The sequence below is a fragment of the Rhinoderma darwinii genome, chromosome 12 (assembly GCF_050947455.1).
Source record: "Rhinoderma darwinii isolate aRhiDar2 chromosome 12, aRhiDar2.hap1, whole genome shotgun sequence".
In the NCBI taxonomy this organism is placed as follows: Eukaryota; Metazoa; Chordata; class Amphibia; order Anura; family Rhinodermatidae; genus Rhinoderma; species Rhinoderma darwinii.
This window is the reverse complement of record NC_134698.1, coordinates 11,613,716-11,633,366: the sequence shown is the minus strand read 5'-3', so window position 1 is coordinate 11,633,366 and position 19,651 is coordinate 11,613,716. Positions and strand designations below refer to the sequence as shown.

Sequence of the window (19,651 nt, the reverse complement as noted above, 5' to 3'; positions counted from 1 at the left end):
TACTGACAGATCTACTTTAACCGTACCTTATTTTATCATGTCCTCCAGTAACTGTTGAAGATTATGTCCAGGTCCATTTCCATGGATTGGCTGATATTTGGCTGCTGGTGATATATCCTTTATATGCTTTCATAATAGAGATGTGTTACCACTTCATAAATGGCAGAGCTTTCAGGATTACAGAATTGGGGCCTGCGAGAACAATCTGTCTCCCCCCCCCCCCCCCCTTACACTTCTCTTTGTAGAACACAGAGTCCCCAGAGCAAAATGGTGGATGGTAGCTGGGCTTTAGGGTCAATAAAAATGAGCAAAAATCCATTATAGAAAAAGTAATCAGTTTCAATATATAATATACATATCATGCTGCCACTGGAATTTTTTATTACAAAAATAAGGGCTGAACGGTAAGTCAATAGAGACATCATTTAGAGAGGAAGTAGCTAGCTTCTCCTCCTATTGGTTTTAAAAAAAAATGAATATATAGTTGGCAGCCTATGATATACAGTAACTGCATGTTTTCTTGCTATGAAGTGTTTGTAAATGCCCTTGAAATAAAACAACTGAAATGATAAGCAAATGTATTCAATAAATTAATAAAATATTACCTTATAAATAATAATAAAAAAATAATATAATGTTACATTACAGTTTATATTTTATTATGAGAATAAAGTAATTGCATCCACATCATTGTCTCCATACAGTCCCTATACCGGTATTATACACTATGTTTTTGTAGCCTTATAAATATTTTTTTCTGGAGTGGGGCAGAGTTTAAAGGGGTTGTCATGCCATGGGGCGGATTTTCATACTGATGACCTATCTTGTAGATGATTGGTGTGGTCCGATACCAGACCCCGCACCTATCAGCTATTTCAGCTTCCTTTGGGCACCGGATGTTATGCAGTGGCCTGTGTGGGAAGCAGATGGCTCCGGTCACAGTATAGCAGCCGTGCTGCTGTATTGCAACTCTGGTCCTATTCACTTGCGCTGTACTGTCACCGGAGCCATCTGCTTCCGGCACAGATATCCGATGTCCGAAGGCAGCCATAACAGTTGATCGGTGCGTGGTCTAGGCGTCTGACCTTTCCATGAGTTGTGTCTGGTATTGTAGCTCAGCTCCATTGAAGTGAATTGTGCTAAGATGGAATACCGCTATAAATACATCAGATGAAAAACAGAGGGCTCACCTAACAGAGACCATGGGATCTAAGGATGAATTTGTGACCGCTAGGGATCTGTTACCTGCATTGTTAGAATTGCTTCATGAGAATTTTGGTAGATATCAGGGACAGAAAAAACACAAATGTGCAATTTCATGAGGGTCCTGTTGGTAAATAACTAGTTTTGGCGTATGTGTAAAGATGTGGCCCTCCTAAGTGAAGATGCTACTGATCCTTTAAATATAAAGAGTTGCACAATTTTTACTTCTTTTCCCTCCACAGGTTTGGATCCTACAGAAGGACTATCGTAAATACTGTTATTATATGGATATTGTAATGTTGCTTTATTCCTTTGTAGTGTGTTTTCTGAAGCAGGCAAAGGTGGTTTATTTTATTATTTTCAGGTGGCATATGATCATGGTGCCAAAGGAAATGACCCGGACACCATCTTTTACTTACTTAACACTTAAAAGAGACACAATGTGCTTAATGGTTATAACACTCAAAAGAGACACAATATGCGTAACGGTTATAAAATTTAAAAGAGACACAATCTTGGCAGTTACAGTACACAAGAAGTGGCAGAGTCTCTTAACGTTGTAGAATAACCTCCGATAGAAACACTTAAGAACATGGAATCCTTCCTCTAATGATCTCTGTTCGACTCACAGAGACAACACCCGGACTTTGTTACGTCACACAATCTCACTCAGATTCTCCACATCTACTGTATGGCTTATGGCAATCTTACTCACTCCTACACCCTGCTCTCTAGAGTTCTCTCTCCTTTGGTCCCAGTTTCATGAATATCAAGTGTTCTCTACTTGCCTAACACGTCCAAAAGGCAATCTCACTATGGGACAACCAGACCACCACCAGGTTGACTCCCATTTACTCACACGGGAACAAGACAGCCTTCCCTCTAGGCCTAGGATTCTAAAGAGCTCCTGCAAAGCTACCACTGCCACTAACTTCTCCACCGAGGCTAATTCAGGACTGTACTTACTAGGCCATGTTTCAGGCCTACAAAGAAACTAGTCCTCACTGTAGCAATCTAAACGGCCCACCCAGACATGAATCCTTTTAGATTCCAACTAGGACCTAACTACAGGGCTTGAGCACAGGACCGCTCACACGCCCACTGGTTCCCACATCCAGACTGACTAATTCCACAGTCCTTGCAGACTACCCAGAGCTAACCACCTAGGCTGTTGTAACTCTTCAGCCACCACCGTTTCAGTGTCTGCCCCATACATGGCTTGGACCTTTCAGGCTGCAGACCACTAATAGTCACTTCCCTACATTATTGGCCACTCTGTGATACACACACCAGACCTTGCTTGGTTAAAGCAGCCACACTGCTCCCTACTCAGACTCGCTCACACGTTCCTCAACTCTGCACAGGCCTTTCATCACATCTCTATTCCCGGCATCCAGCCCATTGCCAGTCTATTTAGTGGGCGAGCCACTCCCAGCCTTAAATCCGCCACTGCTCCCGAAGTCCAAGCCAGTATCTGCTTCCAGCACACTGCAATCATCGAAGGTGAAACAGGTCCCAGGCCTAACTACTACACGGGCCAACCGTAACTCCAATAGACACCGCACACGTACCATTCGCCTCTACCCTATTGGCACCAAACCACTCCCTTTTATCTCTCCCCGACTGCTCAACAGTAGGCTATTCCTGGGTCTATGTTGTCTCCCGCACCTCCTACATGCAGCTGACAGCCAAGAAGATTCTATCTCCTGCTGTCTCGCCACGGCCTCATCACCCAGCAGCACTGCAGAGCCTTGCAAACCGCCGCTCCAGACAACCACACGGACACAGGTGAAGACACATCAAAAGCACAAGCAATAACAAACAAACAAACCACTGAGCAATCTCTCAGACAACCAGCCAGTCCCTCCAAAGAAACAGACAAACACCTCTAAAGTATACACCTTCAGTCCACATGCCGCAAACAAAGTATAAGGTTCACACTCATTACATGAGCCGTCTATGTAATGCTTGGACATCCTATGTTGTCCAGAGTGAGATACGCTCTTTGTAGCTTCTGTCCACGCTCACAATAGATGAGGGTCCTGAATGAGTGACCCCCCCCCCCCCTCCCTTGTAATCTCAGAATTTCTTAATAGGATATTTGTAAATGTGTTTTCTAAACCAGAAAACCTCTTGAGGGAAATCTTTACAAATGTTAGTAAGTACTTTTCTTGGACATAGCCATTTGTTGACTCTTTTAAAATGCTCTTATAATAGATACCATTGAGAGATATGATGAAATGAAAAACAATAGAGGTATATAAGCAACCCTACAGCTCGAGCCTACTATCACTGGTTCTCTGTGGCCCCATCTGCACAGATCTTCACTTGTTACAGGATAAAGAATGGAAGATGCTACCTTCCCTATTTGGGTTTTGATGATAATTTGGATTCCACTCAACATGTCCACCCATGCAGAAGACAAGTCCTACAGAATGAGATGCAGCATTGATAATGACTCCCCAAAGGGCTACTCCAGAGATGGAGACATCATCATTGGGGGAGTTCTTCAAATACTTTTGTTGTGTTACAAAGCAGCCCATACCTTTATGGAAGCCCCATCAGTTGATGTCTGCTCAGTGTAAGTATTGCTATACCAATGACTGATATATACAGTAGGGCTAACAGAAATAAACATATACAAAACATATAATGACATCTCAATAATTATATAGATCAGGTTTACAGCTGTAGCAGAGGTGCATTTGTCATTGAATTTAATCTTTTCTATCACTGCAGGGGAGTTGTTAAGTGAAACTGGTGGGGCAGGTGCCCGGGGTGTTGTGTATAGGTGGAGCATCAACAAGCTACTCTCCATACTGTAAGTTGGTAGGTTGGGGGGGGCACCAAACTGATTCTTTATCCCTTTTTCTTCTGCTCACAATTCTATTAAGTGACAAATTCACCTCGGCTACATCAGGACATTGTTAAAGAGGCTGCACTACCAGACACAGTCAATGGACTAGAGCGGCGCTGTTTCTAAGGAAAAAAAACAAACCCTTTCTAATCTCATAAAATCTCTGAGTATTTTACCATTACAAAAGTCCTTATAAACATACAACAAGGCACCTTTTTTTCTTACCTCCCCTCCCCCACACATTGTCCGTCTAATTGAACACCAATTACACAGACTGTGAATATTAAATTTCACGCGTCCTATTTTAATTCTATTATAGAATTCCATTTGTTTTTAGCTCATAGACGCCTCTTGTACACTGAATATACATTAGTAAAGTAGCGTGACGTCTCACACAGTAAACTATATTATCTATGGATGAGCTGTCTACTATCTTCTTAACCATAGGCATGTAGACATGAAACACACACAAAACCACATGAGATGTATGAGAAAGGCAAAGATTCAAAAGAAAAACCCTACACAGGGTGATATAGTGAGTGGTAAAGTATTGAAATTGATCATTTTGCCTTGTAATATAGATACAATTATATAATTTAATAAATTGGATAGAAAAATAAAAAAAAATTTCAACAAAATATTTTTTTATTTCATTTGGGGGCTTTCATTTTTTTGGAAGTAAATTATCATTTCTATGGCTTGGTCGTGCTTAAATAGGATGAATTAATTTGTTTTAAATTTTCGAGCTTTTAAGATAATATTATATTTGCTTTAACTATTTAAAAAAGATGTTCTTAAATTAAAATAAACCATACTTTGTAGCAATTAAATTCTTCAATCTGGTACATTAAAACAAATTGCGTAACAGATCTCAAAGATTACTTTTTCAAATCATAGATGTGTCAGTGAAGGTGCTTTGTTTTGTGGATCAAATATAACATTTCTGTAGGTCAGCTATAAGTGACATTATTATTATTATTATTATTATTATTATTATTATTATTATTACTATTGTTGCTGTAGTTATTTTAAATACTAATAGTGATTATTACTATTTGTATTCGTTTTGTATAATGATGATAATAACTATTATTATTTTTATTATTTATAATGATTATTATTATTATTATTAATTATTATTATAAGTTTTAGTAGTATTGTTTTCTAATTGTATTATTTTTAACAGTAATAATAGTATTTTTTTAACATTGTATTTTTATTATTATTATTATTATTATCAGCATCATTATTATTGTTAGTTGTGTTAGTTGTATTTGTTTTATATAATAATAATTATTTTTTTATTCTAAAATATCTGTAAATGTATTAAATATTAATTATAATTATTTATTGTATTATATGTTTTATTACTATAATTGTAGGTTGTTTTTTAATTTTTTATATTAACTATTATTTAAAAAAAAATAATAATAGTAATTATTATTATTATTTGTATTATTTTTGTTATGTTGATTGTTGTCAATATTATTTTTACTATATTCGGATAAAAAAATATAGAGAAATAATCTGAGCTGTTTTTTTGTCCTTTCCCTAACAAGCGATTGTTTTTCATTTCTATTCAGTTGCTTTTTGAATTTTGTATGCAAAGAAAAATCTTTAATTGTAAATGAGTCCTGCATTCATAAGCAGTATAGCATAGGTTTAGTCTAAATGTGATGTATTCATTGATAATAATAAGGCAGCAGGACTATGTATTATTTTCACTGAGTCTCTGACCTGTTTAGAGGATATATAAATTGGCAGTCAGCACTTCACTGGCAATGTTTGTATCATAAGTATGTCAACTTATACAAGATAAATGATAGAATATGTGTCTAGTGCTTTCACACTTTGCATTGACACAAAATAAATAAATCTAGAGTGGTAGGTAATAATGTTAAAAAAATAACATATCACATATATTTATGTCCAGTTTGTACCTTAGTTACTATCTATTTTTATTTGTTTTTATATATGTTTGTAAACTGGACATAGAATATCAGAGATATAGGTGGAGCCCAATAGCCGCACCTATAGAGATCTGCACAAGGTAGATAGATTCAATCCAAGTCCAGCACATCCAAGTTCGGTGCAGGGAATATGGTTCAAGTGCTAAGACCCTAAATTCCTATCCTACCCACTATTAGCCCTACACGTTTCTTTGCTATCTATTTCTGTCGCAAATCTTCAGGGGCCTACAGCAATCAATCTATTAGATCTTCTAGCATTCTGGATGTCTAAGTGTACAATGCACTGAATGCTACAACGTGGACATAGTGTACTGGTGGCTAGCTTACTATGTCCACGTTGTAGCACGATTTGTTGCATTCAGTGCATTGTACACTTAGACATCCAGAATGCTAGAAGATCTAATAGATTGATTGCTGTAGGCCCCTGAAGATTTGCGGCAGAAATAAATAGTAAAGAAACGCGTAGGGCTAATAGTGGGTAGGATAGGAATTTAGGTTCTTAGCACTTGAACAATATTCCTTGCACATAACTTGAATGTGCTGGACTTGGATTGAATCTATCTACCTTGTGCAGATCTCTATAGGTGCGGATATTGGGCTCCGCCTATATCAATGATATTCTATGTCCAGTTTACAAACATATATAAAAACAACTAAAAATAGATAGTAACTAAGGTACAAACTGGACATAAATATATGTGATATGTTATTTTTTTAGCATTATTACCTACCACACTAGATTAATTTATTTTGTGTCAATGCAAAGTGCGAAAGCACTAGACACATATTCTTGATACATTGCATCATTTATCTTGTATAAGCTGAGATACTTATGATACAAACATTGGCAGTGAAGCGTTGACTGCCAATTTATATATCCCTTAAACAGGTCAAAGACTCAGTGAAAATAATCTTAACTAAACATGTTAATTTAATAATTATAGTAAAAAAAAAAATTGTAATACAAAAAGTTTTCTCGTTAAAAGGGTTGTCTCGTGTAAGCAACCATGTCCTAAATGGAAGGCAAACTTCTTTAACCCTTGCTATAATCCTTGAAGCTTCTGCTGGCCAGACATTTCCCCTACAGTAGCCGTAAAGCATGGACGGGCAAGATCTGCCAGAGCAAGAGCAACTCCAAGAGAGCAGCTTTCCATCCTAGATCGTAGCAGGGGGTTACGAGCAGGAGACCCCTCTCTTTGACGTCTATATGCCCTAATAGGGTATATGGACAGTAGTTGTTTTAATGGCATCACCTCTTAAGGGCCTGGACTACATGGCAATATTTGGTCTTGGGTAATTTGACGTAAAATTGACTGGTTTACTGCACCATAACTTCCCTTTTTGAATGATCTGAATCAGGACGCCTTGCAACGTCATAAAAAATCTGACCTTGTTCCCCATAGAGTCGATATTTTGAATATTTATTATGATGCAGTAGATTTGAAGTATTAAATGGATATATCTGTGTAATGATGATTAAAAATTACATTGTATACAATTGCACGTCAATATGATATTTGACTGGACCTGAATCGTATTACATAAACTTACATGTGCATGGAATCGTCTTTTCTCGACTGTCTTCTTCTTTCTCTTACTCCAGGCCGACATTCCAGTATCTTCAACATTTTCTGGCTTTTGTTTATGCAATTGAAGAAATAAATACCAGTAAAGATATATTGCCCAATATGTCCCTGGGTTTCCAGCTATATGACTCTTGTGATAGTGATTCCCTTGCAATAATGAGCACGTTAAACATCCTGACCGCGGGTCAAGACCTAATTCCAAACTATTCCTGTGAGAAGACACCAAAAATAGCAGCATTCATTGGCCATTTATTATCTTCATCAACATATACAATTGCACAAATAACTCAGTTGTATGGATATCCTCTGGTAAGAGCATAGGTTGGTCTATGGTTCATCTGCATGAATAAATTGAGGATTCATCAAGGGGTCCCCCTTCTTTCATACTTCTCTCCCCTTAACACCTAAGTCATTGTGAATATCTAATACAGTTGCCACTATGGGGAGCTTATTGTGTTCGACTGCAATGGCGCTGTTTGCAGTAAGCTCCCCCTAGTGGTGGCTGTAGTCAACCAGAGTTTGATCATTTATGTATAATGAATTATGTATTATGTGAAATGAAGCAGGGATTTGGAGCTTTGCATCAGGAAAACAGATTTCTGAACAAAATAAAGATATTTTGTGAAATTAATCAGAATACTGAATTTTGGACCCTATTAAATGAATAAAACAAAATGACAGTTACACTTTATCTATTTTACAGCCCTAGACCACCAGGTATGGACCAATTAGCTTCTTTACCCAGATTCCCCACCAGGGTAGAGCAGACCTAGACCACCAGGTATGGAACCATTAGCTTCTTTACCCCCATTTACAACCAGGCTAGAGCACACCCTAGACTACCAGGTATGTACCTATTAGCCTCTTTACCAACATTGATCACAACGGATAAGCCCACCATGTATGTACTAATTAGCCTCTTTACCACCATTGGCCATTAGGGATGAGCCCACTCTAAACAACCACGGATGAGCCCATTAAACGCTTTACTGCCCTAGAACTCCATACATAATACCACTACACTCTATTGGCGCTATTGTTTATAGGGGGTACATATACATAACAATACTGATGAAATACCAGACCCCCGTGACAAAACCTTGAGCGTGCCCCTTTACAAAATTGCATGATTCCCAAATATAGTGTTATTATTGAGTCAATCTCTTGTTACATACATTAGATGCAGAACTGCATGGAATTCGTTGTTACCATATGAATCTGTAAAGTATCGGTAAGGCAGGGAGGTTTAGCCACAAGTGATGACTGTAGGTCCAAATATGATGCAAATTCATTGACAGGTGGTATGCAGAAAAGTCCACAAGTGGTGGAAACAACTTCTAACAGATGAGAGTCACAGTATCTAACAATGGCGGTAATACAAACATAGTGCCAATGGCGGCTTACAAACTTTACTGTAGGACAGAGCTTTCAACTATTCCCTGTTACAGGTGCAGCATCCTCTTTGCCCCAGGCCCTTTTCGGTCTCTTTTGCGGGGAGACTTCCTCGCAATGCCACCCACTGTATAGCAATGTATCTTGCAGAAAGCTCCCTTACAACTCCACACGCCATCACCAGGCGCACTCTAGCCTCAGGGTCTCTCCTTCATCTCGTGCTTGCCAGAGCTACAACATCCTACTGTTATCAGGGCCGTAGCTCGTGCAATGAACTCTGATAGGCGGGAATTTTAGAACCGCTCTGTCCCTATGCTGAAACCGCCCTCACACTGTTAGTGTGAACAATCTATTAGAAGATGGCATCTGGGCACCATAGCCTGCTTCACAAATCACATAACAAAGGAATAAAGCAATCACAAATACAGTGAACGAAATAAGTATTTGATCCCTTGCTGATTTTGTAAGTTTGCCCACTGTCAAAGACATGAACAGTCTAGAATCTTTAGGCTAGGTTAATTTTACCAGTGAGAGATAGATTATATATAAAAAAAAAAAAAAGAAATTCACATTGTCAAAATTATATATATTTATTTGCATTGTGCACAGAGAAATAAGTATTTGATCCCTTTGGCAAACAAGACTTAATACTTGGTGGCAAAACCCTTGTTGGCAAGCACAGCAGTCAGACGTTTTTTGTAGTTGATGATGAGGTTTGCACACATGTTAGATGGAATTTTGGCCCACTCCTCTTTGCAGATCATCTGTAAATCATTAAGATTTCGAGGCTGTCGCTTGGCAAATCGGATCTTCTGCTCCCTCCATAAGTTTTCGATGGGATTAAGGTCTGGAGACTGGCTAGGCCACTCCATGACCTTAATGTGCTTCTTTTTGAGCCACTCCTTTGTTGCCTTGGCTGTATGTTTCGGATCATTGTCGTGCTGGAAGACCCAGCCGCGAGCCATTTTTAATGTCCTGGTGGAGGGAAGGAGGTTGTCACTCAGGATTTGACGGTATATGGCTCCATCCATTCTCCCATTGATGCGGTGAAGTAGTCCTGTGCCCTTAGCAGAGAAACACCCCCAAAACATAATGTTTCCACCTCCATGCTTGACAGTGGGGACGGTGTTCTTTGGGTCATAGGCAGCATTTCTCTTCCTCTGAACATGGCGAGTTGAGTTAATGCCAAAGAGCTAAATTTTAGTCTCATCTGACCACAGCACTTTCTCCCAATCACTCTCAGAATCATCCAGATGTTCATTTTCAAACTTCAGACGGGCCTGTACATGTGCCTTCTTGAGCAGGGGGACCTTGCGGGCACTGCAGGATTTTAATCCATTACGGCGTAATGTGTTACCAATGGTTTTCTTGGTGACTGTGGTCCCAGCTGCCTTGAGATCATTAACAAGTTCCCCCCGTGTAGTTTTCGGCTGAGCTCTCACCTTCCTCAGGATCAAGGATACCCCACGAGGTGAGATTTTGCATGGAGCCCCAGATCGATGTCAATTGACAGTCATTTTGTATGTCTTCCATTTTCTTACTATTGCACCAACAGTTGTCTCCTTCTCACCCAGCGTCTTACTTATGGTTTTGTAGCCCATTCCAGCCTTGTGCAGGTCTATGATCTTGTCCCTGACATCCTTAGAAAGCTCTTTGGTCTTGCCCATGTTGTAGAGGATAGAGTCAGACTGATTAATTGAGTCTGTGGACAGGAGTCTTTTATACAGGTGACCATGTAAGACAGCTGTCTTTAATGCAGGCACCAAGTTGATTTGGAGCGTGTAACTGGTCTGGAGGAGGCTGAACTCTTAATGGTTGGTAGGGGATCAAATACTTATTTCTCTGTGCACAATGCAAATAAATATATATCATTTTGACTATGTGATTTTCTTTTTTTTTAATATATATATATAATCTATCTCTCACTGGTAAAATTAACCTAGCCTAAAAATTCTAGACTGTTCATTACTTTGACAGTGGGCAAACTTACAAAATCAGCAAGGGATCAAATACTTATTTCCTTCACTGTATATATATATATAATATAGGAACAAGCTTTCTACAGGATAGGGACTGTGGAGAAAAACATGTACAACTTGCATTTAGAGGAGCAGTAGCATCTTTACTGTTCAACACTCGTACAAATCTATTGCCAGACACTTTTCAGTCTACCCAAGAATTTCAGACTAAAGAATTTCATAAAACAACCCATGTATGCCGATGGACTGGCCAGCTGAGCGAGCGGTGTACAGGCTCATAGACTTTCTATTTAGCCCATACACCACTTGTTTGGCTTTCGGAGAAAAGCTGATCAGAAACTAAGCAGAACAGCGCTTCTGCCGATTCATTTCAACGATGGGTGGGTGTGTCAGTAATCAGACCCCTACCATTCAAAACTTCTGACATGTCACTATATTTTTTGAAAGTTTAGTTACCTTTTGGGGCACTGTCTGCCATTGTTAAAGTGGGGGCGACCCGTGATTTTACCACGATCACCACACAACCAAAATTCGTTGTGGAGCCCTAGTCTTAATCTATTTGTGCTCTTATGTATGTATTATTAGCTATGATATTTGTTTGTAGATAAGCTATGGTGCAATGGATCCGGTGTTTAATGATAGGATACAATTTCCATCAGTTTATCGAACTATTCCGAATGAGTATCATCAGTTCCAAGTGATCCTACAACTTCTGTTGCACTTTCAATGGACATGGGTTGGCATCATTTCCACAGATGATTACAGTAACAATAAGGCTTCTGAGGAACTGAGGCAACAGATGACAAGAAAAGGAATATGTGTGGAATTTCTAGCTATTATGTCCACGTCGAAAGATGTTGAAAAACTCATTGGGGTGTTGAAGACGTCATCATCTAATGTTATAATCCTATATATCACTTCTGAAGCCTTTATAAAAATTCTGCAAAGTGAAAACTTTGAAAGCCTTCCCAGTAAAGTGTGGATATCCTCTGTCAATCTAAACATAATTACAGATTACGATTTTAAATTGTACCTATCTCCTTTCAATGGTTCCCTACTGATATCGGTCCATAAAAAGAACATAGATGGTCTACAAGAATTTTCATTCAATGCTTTTCACAATGTACAATATAATCCCTTTTTGAAAAGTTTTTGCATTACCCACTTTGGGTTTTGGCATATTTTGAACAATGACAAAAATCAAACAAATAATCTATGGGCGAAACGTTTAGAAAGTGAAGGCACATCGACCTATACTTTTACATATACAATTTACAATGCTGTTCACCTTTTGGCCGAGGCTTTGCATGAAATGTATACAGCTAAACAATCTACCGGTATCGGGATCCACAAGGTAGCATTCTCCATTAACTATGTGATATTTTTGTAGTTTATAGTTTTATTACTTATTTAATTTTTTTATAATATCATGTCATTTACATACCTATAAGTGTTTGGTAGAAGAAATTTTAAAGAGGACCTGTCACTAGGTCATATAAGCTGGACCTTTTTTTTCTAGACCTCCCATTCCAGAGATATGGTCCACTGTTGTGTGGGCTCTGTATTTGCTAATTTTTTGTAGTTAGTCAACGGGGTGGAGCTAGCTTCTCTGCCTCTGATGCTGACCAATCAGCACGAGGCAGCTTGAGGGTAGTTCAAGCCCTGTCGGCTAACTAAAGCAAATTAGCATAGAGGGAGCAAACATAACAGTGGCCATGTCTCTGGAACAATGAGGGGGGTCCAGGAATAAAACAAAATGGTGGAATCAGGGAGACAGCGCTATTTGGGTCATTAAGCCAGTTCAATTTATATGACCTAGTGACGGGTTCTATTTAAATCTACTTCTAAGTCCTACTTTCTAGTATTCCATAGATTATTTACCTTTAAATGGGTTGTTTCATCACTATGCGCTATAAGGACATATGGATGTCAATGGAGGGGGTCCCTGCTTGAGAACCCCTCTATAAGCCTCAGCAGAGAGCCACTAACACAAAGTGGGTCTTGCTCTGGCAGACTCAGACCGTCCATGGACGTACATTTATTTGACTTGCCGACATATACTCCTACATTTCCTCTGCATTGCCCACTGTATGGCTAGATGTAGCTTCTCCTTGCGAGAACATTTGATCACCAGGGGTATCCATTTATTTATGCCACACAGTAGAACTACTATTTCTCAGAATAGGCTTCAAATGTCTAAGGCTCTGTACACACTTGTGCTACATGCTTCCATCAGGTCTTCCATTGTGCTTTCTATTATTTTTGATGGCAAGAGCAGTGCAGTGTACAGAACTATTTATGCTGTTCAAAATAATGCAACCCTGACGGACCCCATTAAAGTCAATGAGTCCATTTATATCCATTGGAAAACTGATCATTACAGCAGTCATGTCTCCATTATAAATGGTATCCATGATGCTAGTGTGAACTGAGCCAAGAACAGAAGTCATATATATTATAAATAGTAATCAATAATAATCCATCGAAAATTCCGTTAATTCGAATTTTTATTTTATTTTTGTAGCTAAATAATTACATGAAATATATTCATTTAAGGAAACCCGGAGAAGACCTATTTTTTACTACAAACGGTGATGTAGTAAATAGCTTTGATATTCTAAATTGGATCCTTTATCCAAATGGTACATATGAGAGTAGGCATGTGGGTACTCTCTTATCATCACAACAACTGGAAATTAATACAAGCGCTATTGTGTGGAATCAATATTTTACAGAGGTGAGTATATGTATAGTATTAAAATAGTCAAAGCCAAAGTCCATCTTCCAAACCAAAATGTGTTTATGCTCCCAATGCATCTAAATTGCACTAGGTCTTTATTTAAAAATATCGTACGATTTCACGTCAACAGCTCCTTTACAAACCTATGTGTCTCCATGGTAACAGACTACAAACAAACCTTGAGTAGTCTGAGCCTGCATTCATGCTCCTTCCTTCTGTGCCCTATTTCTTGGTAGTTTGTCAAAAAGTAGGAGACAGAAGAGAGTATGACTGCAAGATCAGACTACACAACTATTTGCAAAGTTTTGTATGCTTTGAATCAATGAAAACAAGTGGTTTCAAAAATGTACATGCCCTCTAAGGACAAACAGTATAAACTTAAATTAGTTAATTACAGGAATTCAAATGCCCCTTCGGAGCATATGGACATTATAGAGTGGGGGGGTTTTGGGGTGGAAAACTAGGCAATTGCTCAGGGCCCATTGGTCCCCCCCAATAGCAACTTGAGAGTAGAAGATGTAACCCTTAACTCCCTGGATCACCAGGGACTTTACCATTAAGCTTTTTACTATGCAGTTATTCGGTAGCGGTATTATTTGGATACTGAATTATATTTTTATTTGGGCATTGAATGGCAGTATTATGTGGGAAATATATAGCAGTATTAATATGGCATTGTATGGTAATATTATTTGGATACTGTATGGAGGGATTATTTGTATGGGTGTCATTATTTGTACACTGAATTTGCAGAATTCTGTAGGTATTGTATGGAAGTAATTGGCATTTTATGGCAATATGAAATTGGTAAAAAGTGCATATGTATCTGCGTATTATGTGTGTGTGTGTGTGTGTGTGTGTGTGTGTGGGGGGGGGGGTCCTGCTTAGCTTGTTACTCAGCATCATACTTTCTATAAAACATGCTCTATTAGTAGAGAGATTGCCCCTTGTTCAGGACCTCCATATATGACCTAAAGAATTTTGAGCATCAAACCGTCCAAAGATTTTATTATAGGATTGATGGCGGTAGAAACAATGTTAGCTAGGCTTCCATATAAAAGGAGGATATTTTTTATTTTTATCCGGAAGAATCACAATTTAGGCTTCATTCACATCTGCGTCGGGCTTCCGTTTATAGGTTCCGTCAGACCTTTTCGTCAGGGGAACCCAAGAACAAAAAACGCACGGAAACCATAGCTTTCCGTTTGCATTACCATTGATTTCAATGGTAATGCTTCTATTACAAATGGTTTCTATTAGGTTTTCCATTTTTTTGGTTTGGTTTATGTTCATGGTTACCCCAGATGGAAAGGTCTGATGGAACCTATAAAAGGAAGCCCGACGCAGATGTAAATGAAGCCTTATTTGTATAATTTTCAAGATAATATTGATATCCTAAATTAAATAAAATAAGATCAATTGATTTGTTGATACATTTTGTTAACATGTTGTATATTTAATGAATTATGCAGATTTCTTGTTCTCTTTTTCAATAAGATTCCACAGTCCCTGTGTAGTGACACATGTTCTAAAGGGAATCGAAAATCACTCCAATTGGGAAAATTGCCCTGCTGTTTTGACTGTGTCCCATGCTCTGATGGGGAGATTGCTAATTTATCAGGTGTAGTCCAAACAATGTGCAGAGATGATAGGTGATAGATAGATAGATAGATAGATAGATAGATAGATAGATAGATAGATAGATAGATAGATAGATAGATAGATAGATAGATAGATAGATAGATAGATAGATAGATAGATAGATAGATAGATAGAGTACACGAGAAAATGGCACCCAAATGCTATATATAAATAAATATACATTACTAATGCATCTACTTACAATAATGAGGTTCTTAGCGATCAAATTGTGTGAGCCCACCTGTCACGACAAGGCGACTTCGATGAGGTGGGAACCTACGCTGCACATACACCCAGAACTGGGACTAAACATACATATATATGGGGATGGTAGGAACCAGCATTAAACTAATTAAAATCACCCAGGGCAGAATGGGAGGAGTGCAAGATCACAAAATGGAGGAAGTCACTGACCCAACATATCTACAATACATAATAAACAAGAAAGATTGATCAGATCAGCACATTCCACAAATTGAAACAAAACGTGTATACAGGTGCAAGTTTGTATGTGATACCTGTATACACGTTTTGTTTGATTTTGCTGGAATGTGCTGATCAAACTTTCTTGTCTCTTATGTATTGTAGATATGTGGGGTTAGTGACTGCCACCATTGTTGATCTTGCACTCCTCCCATTCTGCCCTGGGTGATTTTGATTAGTTTAATGCTGGTTCCTACCATTCCCAGATGTATGTAGGTTTAGTCCCTGTTCTGGGCGTATGAGCAGCGTAGGGACACACCTCATAGAAGTCGCCTTGTCGTGGCAGGTGGGCTCACACAATTTGATCAAAATATGTACTAAGGACCTCACTATTGTAAATAGATTCAGCAGCAATGCATATTTATTTATTTATATATAGTGTTTATGTGGCATTAGTGTTCGCAGTGTGCTGTCCCCATTTTCTTGTGTGCTGTATAAATTTGCAGTCATAGGTGTACGTGCACCTGTATACACGTTTTGTTTCATTTTGCTGGAATGTGCTGATCAAATGTTCTTGTCTCTTAGATAATGATAGACAGACAGACAGAGATAGATTAGATAGATAGATAGATAGATAGACAGACAGACAGACAGACAGACAGACAGACAGACAGACAGACAGACAGACAGATAGATAGATAGATAGATAGATAGATAGATAGATAGATAGATAGATAGATAGATAGATAGATAGATAGATAGATAGATAGATAGATAGAATATATAATGTGGATTCTCTTTTATGTGAAGATATATCATTGATGATTACTTCTTTAATTCTTAGGAATGGAAAACTGTATAGAGTGCCCTGAAGAGTTCTGGTCAAACATAAACAAGACTGTGTGTATAAGAAGGACCATAGAATACCTTTCATATTCCGACCATCTAGGTTTATTATTGGCTGGTATAGCCATAACCTTTGCTGTAACCTCTACTTCAGTAATGATCATCTTCGTGAAGCACAGGAACACCCCCATAGTAAGAGCCAACAACCAGCACCTCAGCTACGTCCTCCTCATAGCACTTACCCTGTGTTTCATGTGCTCGCTTTTATTCACTGGTCATCCCATGGACCTCACCTGCCTCTTGAGACATTCACTTTTTCTCTTTGTATTTTCAGTCGCTATTTCCTCTCTGTTGGGTAAAACCGTTACAGTTATCATTGCCTTTAATGCAGCCAAACCGGGGTGCAAGTTAAAAAAATGGATGGGTTCAAGGGTCTCCATTGTTTTAACCACTATATGTTCTTTAGGAGAATTTCTTATCTGTGTTACCTGGATAATATGTGCCCCCCCAGTTGTGGAATTTGATAGTAAGATAGCACATGATAAGCTGATCTTGCAGTGTATGGATATATCAACGTTTCATTTTTATCTTGCAATCTCATATATAGGTTTATTGGCTTTATTAAGCTTCATCGTCGCCTACTCAGCGCGGCAACTTCCCGACAACTTCAATGAGGCTCAGTATATTACATTTAGTATGATCGTGTTTTGTAGTGTGTGGCTGTCCTTTATACCCACTTACCTGAGTACTAAGGGCAAGTATACGGTAGCGGTAGAAATCTTTGCCATCCTGATCTCAACCGCTGGATTACTGATGTGTATTTTTACCCCAAAATGCTATGTTATACTTCTAAAGCCAGAGCTCAATCACAAAAGACACATAAATATTACTAAAAAAAAATGAGGAATAAAAACGTACTTCCTGCCATTGTATTGCCTTTTTCTTTCTCGGACAGGAAGTAGCTATCTGAAAATTACCAATGTCAGACATATTAGCTTTAGTCTATAATGTTAGCTTCGTTTTTCTTAAAGGGAAACTCTACAAAAAAAAATTTCTACATAATTGTACTCTTAGATCTGTCAGTATATGTTGCTATAGTTATAGGCAGCATAATATATCTCCAGATCTGAAGGACAAATAGCACAAGAAATATTGTGTTTGTTGTATTCATGAGGGGGGCAGTCACCAAACCTCCACCCACATCATCCTGCCATTTACACTGTTGAGCAAAGCTGCCTCTAAATATTGTAAACGGTGTCTACCATGACTGGTATGAAGGGCAGGAGGAGATGGAGAGAGGCGGGGTTACCACCAAATCCTCCTGTCCCTAGTGGTTAGGGGTGTGGTGATGTCATCCAGCACTAGAAATACCCATGCTAATATTTGCTATGGGGCCCCTCTCCTCTATGTACACCCCTGTTCTTAGATCTGGATTTATAATATGATTCCATTAAATAGGGCATAATATAATACTGACAGATCTACTTTAACCGTACCTTATTTTATCATGTCCTCCAGTAACTGTTGAAGATTATGTCCAGGTCCATTTCCAAGGATTGGCTGATATTTGGCTGCTGGTGAAATATCCTTTATATGCTTTCATAATAGAGATGTGTTACCACTTCATAAATGGCAGAGCTTTCAGGATTACAGAATTGGAGCCTGCGAGAACAATCTGTCGTCCCACCCCCCCCCCCCCCCCCCTACACTTCTCTTTGTAGAACACAGAGTCCCCAGAGCAAAATGGTGGATGGTAGCTGGGCTTTAGGGTCAATAAAAATGAGCAAAAATCCATTATAGAAAAAGTAATCAGTTTCAATATATAATATACATATCATGCTGCCACTGGAATTTTTTATTACAAAAATAAGGGCTGAATGGTAAGTTAATAGAGACATCATTTAGAGAGGAAGTAGCTAGCTTCTCCTCCTATTGGTTTTAAACAAAAATGAATATATAGTTGGCAGCCTATGATATACAGTAACTGCATGTTTTCTTGCTTTGAAGTGTTTGTAAATGCCCTTGAAATAAAACAACTGAAATGATAAATTAATAAAATATTACCTTATAAATAATAATAAAAAAATAATATAATGTTACATTACAGTTTATATTTTATTATGAGAATAAAGTAATTGCATCCACATCATTGTCTCCATACAGTCCCTATACCGGTATTATACACTATGTTTTTGTAGATTTATAAATATTTTTTTCTGTAGTGGGGCAGAGTTTAAAGGGGTTGTCATGCCATGGGGCGGTTTTTCATACTGATGACCTATCTTGTAGATGATTGGTGTGGTCCGATACCCAGACCCCGCACCTATCAGCTATTTCAGCTTCCTTTGGGCACCGGATGTTATGCAGTGGCCTGTGTGGGAAGCAGATGGCTCCGATCACAGTATAGCGGCCGTGCTGCTGTATTGCAACTCTGGTCCTATTCACTTGCGCTGTACTGTCACCGGAGCCATCTGCTTCCGGCACAGATATCCGATGTCCGAAGGCAGCCATAACAGTTGATCGGTGCGTGGTCTAGGCGTCTGACCTTTCCATGAGTTGTGTCTGGTATTGTAGCTCAGCTCCATTGAAGTGAATTGTGCTAAGCTGGAATACCGCTATAAATACATCAGATGAAAAACAGAGGGCTCACCTAACAGAGACCATGGGATCTAAAGATGAATTTGTGACCGCTAGGGATCTGTTACCTGCATTGTTAGAATTGCTTCATGAGAATTTTGGTAGATATCAGGGACAGAAAAAACACAAATGTGAAATTTCATGAGGGTCCTGTTGGTAAATAACTAGTTTTAGCATATGTGTAAAGATGTGGCCCTCCTAAGTGAAGATGCTACTGATCCTTTAAATATAAAGAGTTGCACAATTTTTACTTCTTTTCCCTCCACAGGTTTGGATCCTACAGAAGGACTATTGTAAATACTGTTATTATATGGATATTGTAATGTTGCTTTATTCCTTTGTAGTGTGTTTTCTGAAGCAGGCAAAGGTCGTTTACT

At 38.5% G+C, this 19,651-nt stretch overlaps 1 protein-coding gene across 1 annotated transcript; it reads left to right on the top strand.

Annotated features, from left to right (window-relative positions):
* The first annotated feature begins 3,605 nt into the window (after positions 1–3,605).
* On the top strand, positions 3,606–17,540 carry LOC142665063 (vomeronasal type-2 receptor 26-like). The gene is made up of 6 exons (XM_075844604.1): positions 3,606–3,784; positions 7,634–7,925; positions 11,592–12,110; positions 13,512–13,724; positions 15,225–15,348; positions 16,636–17,540. The coding sequence occupies exons 1-6, from the start codon at positions 3,606–3,608 to the stop codon at positions 17,538–17,540; spliced, it is 2,232 nt and encodes a 743-aa protein (XP_075700719.1).
* The last annotated feature ends 2,111 nt before the right edge of the window (positions 17,541–19,651 follow it).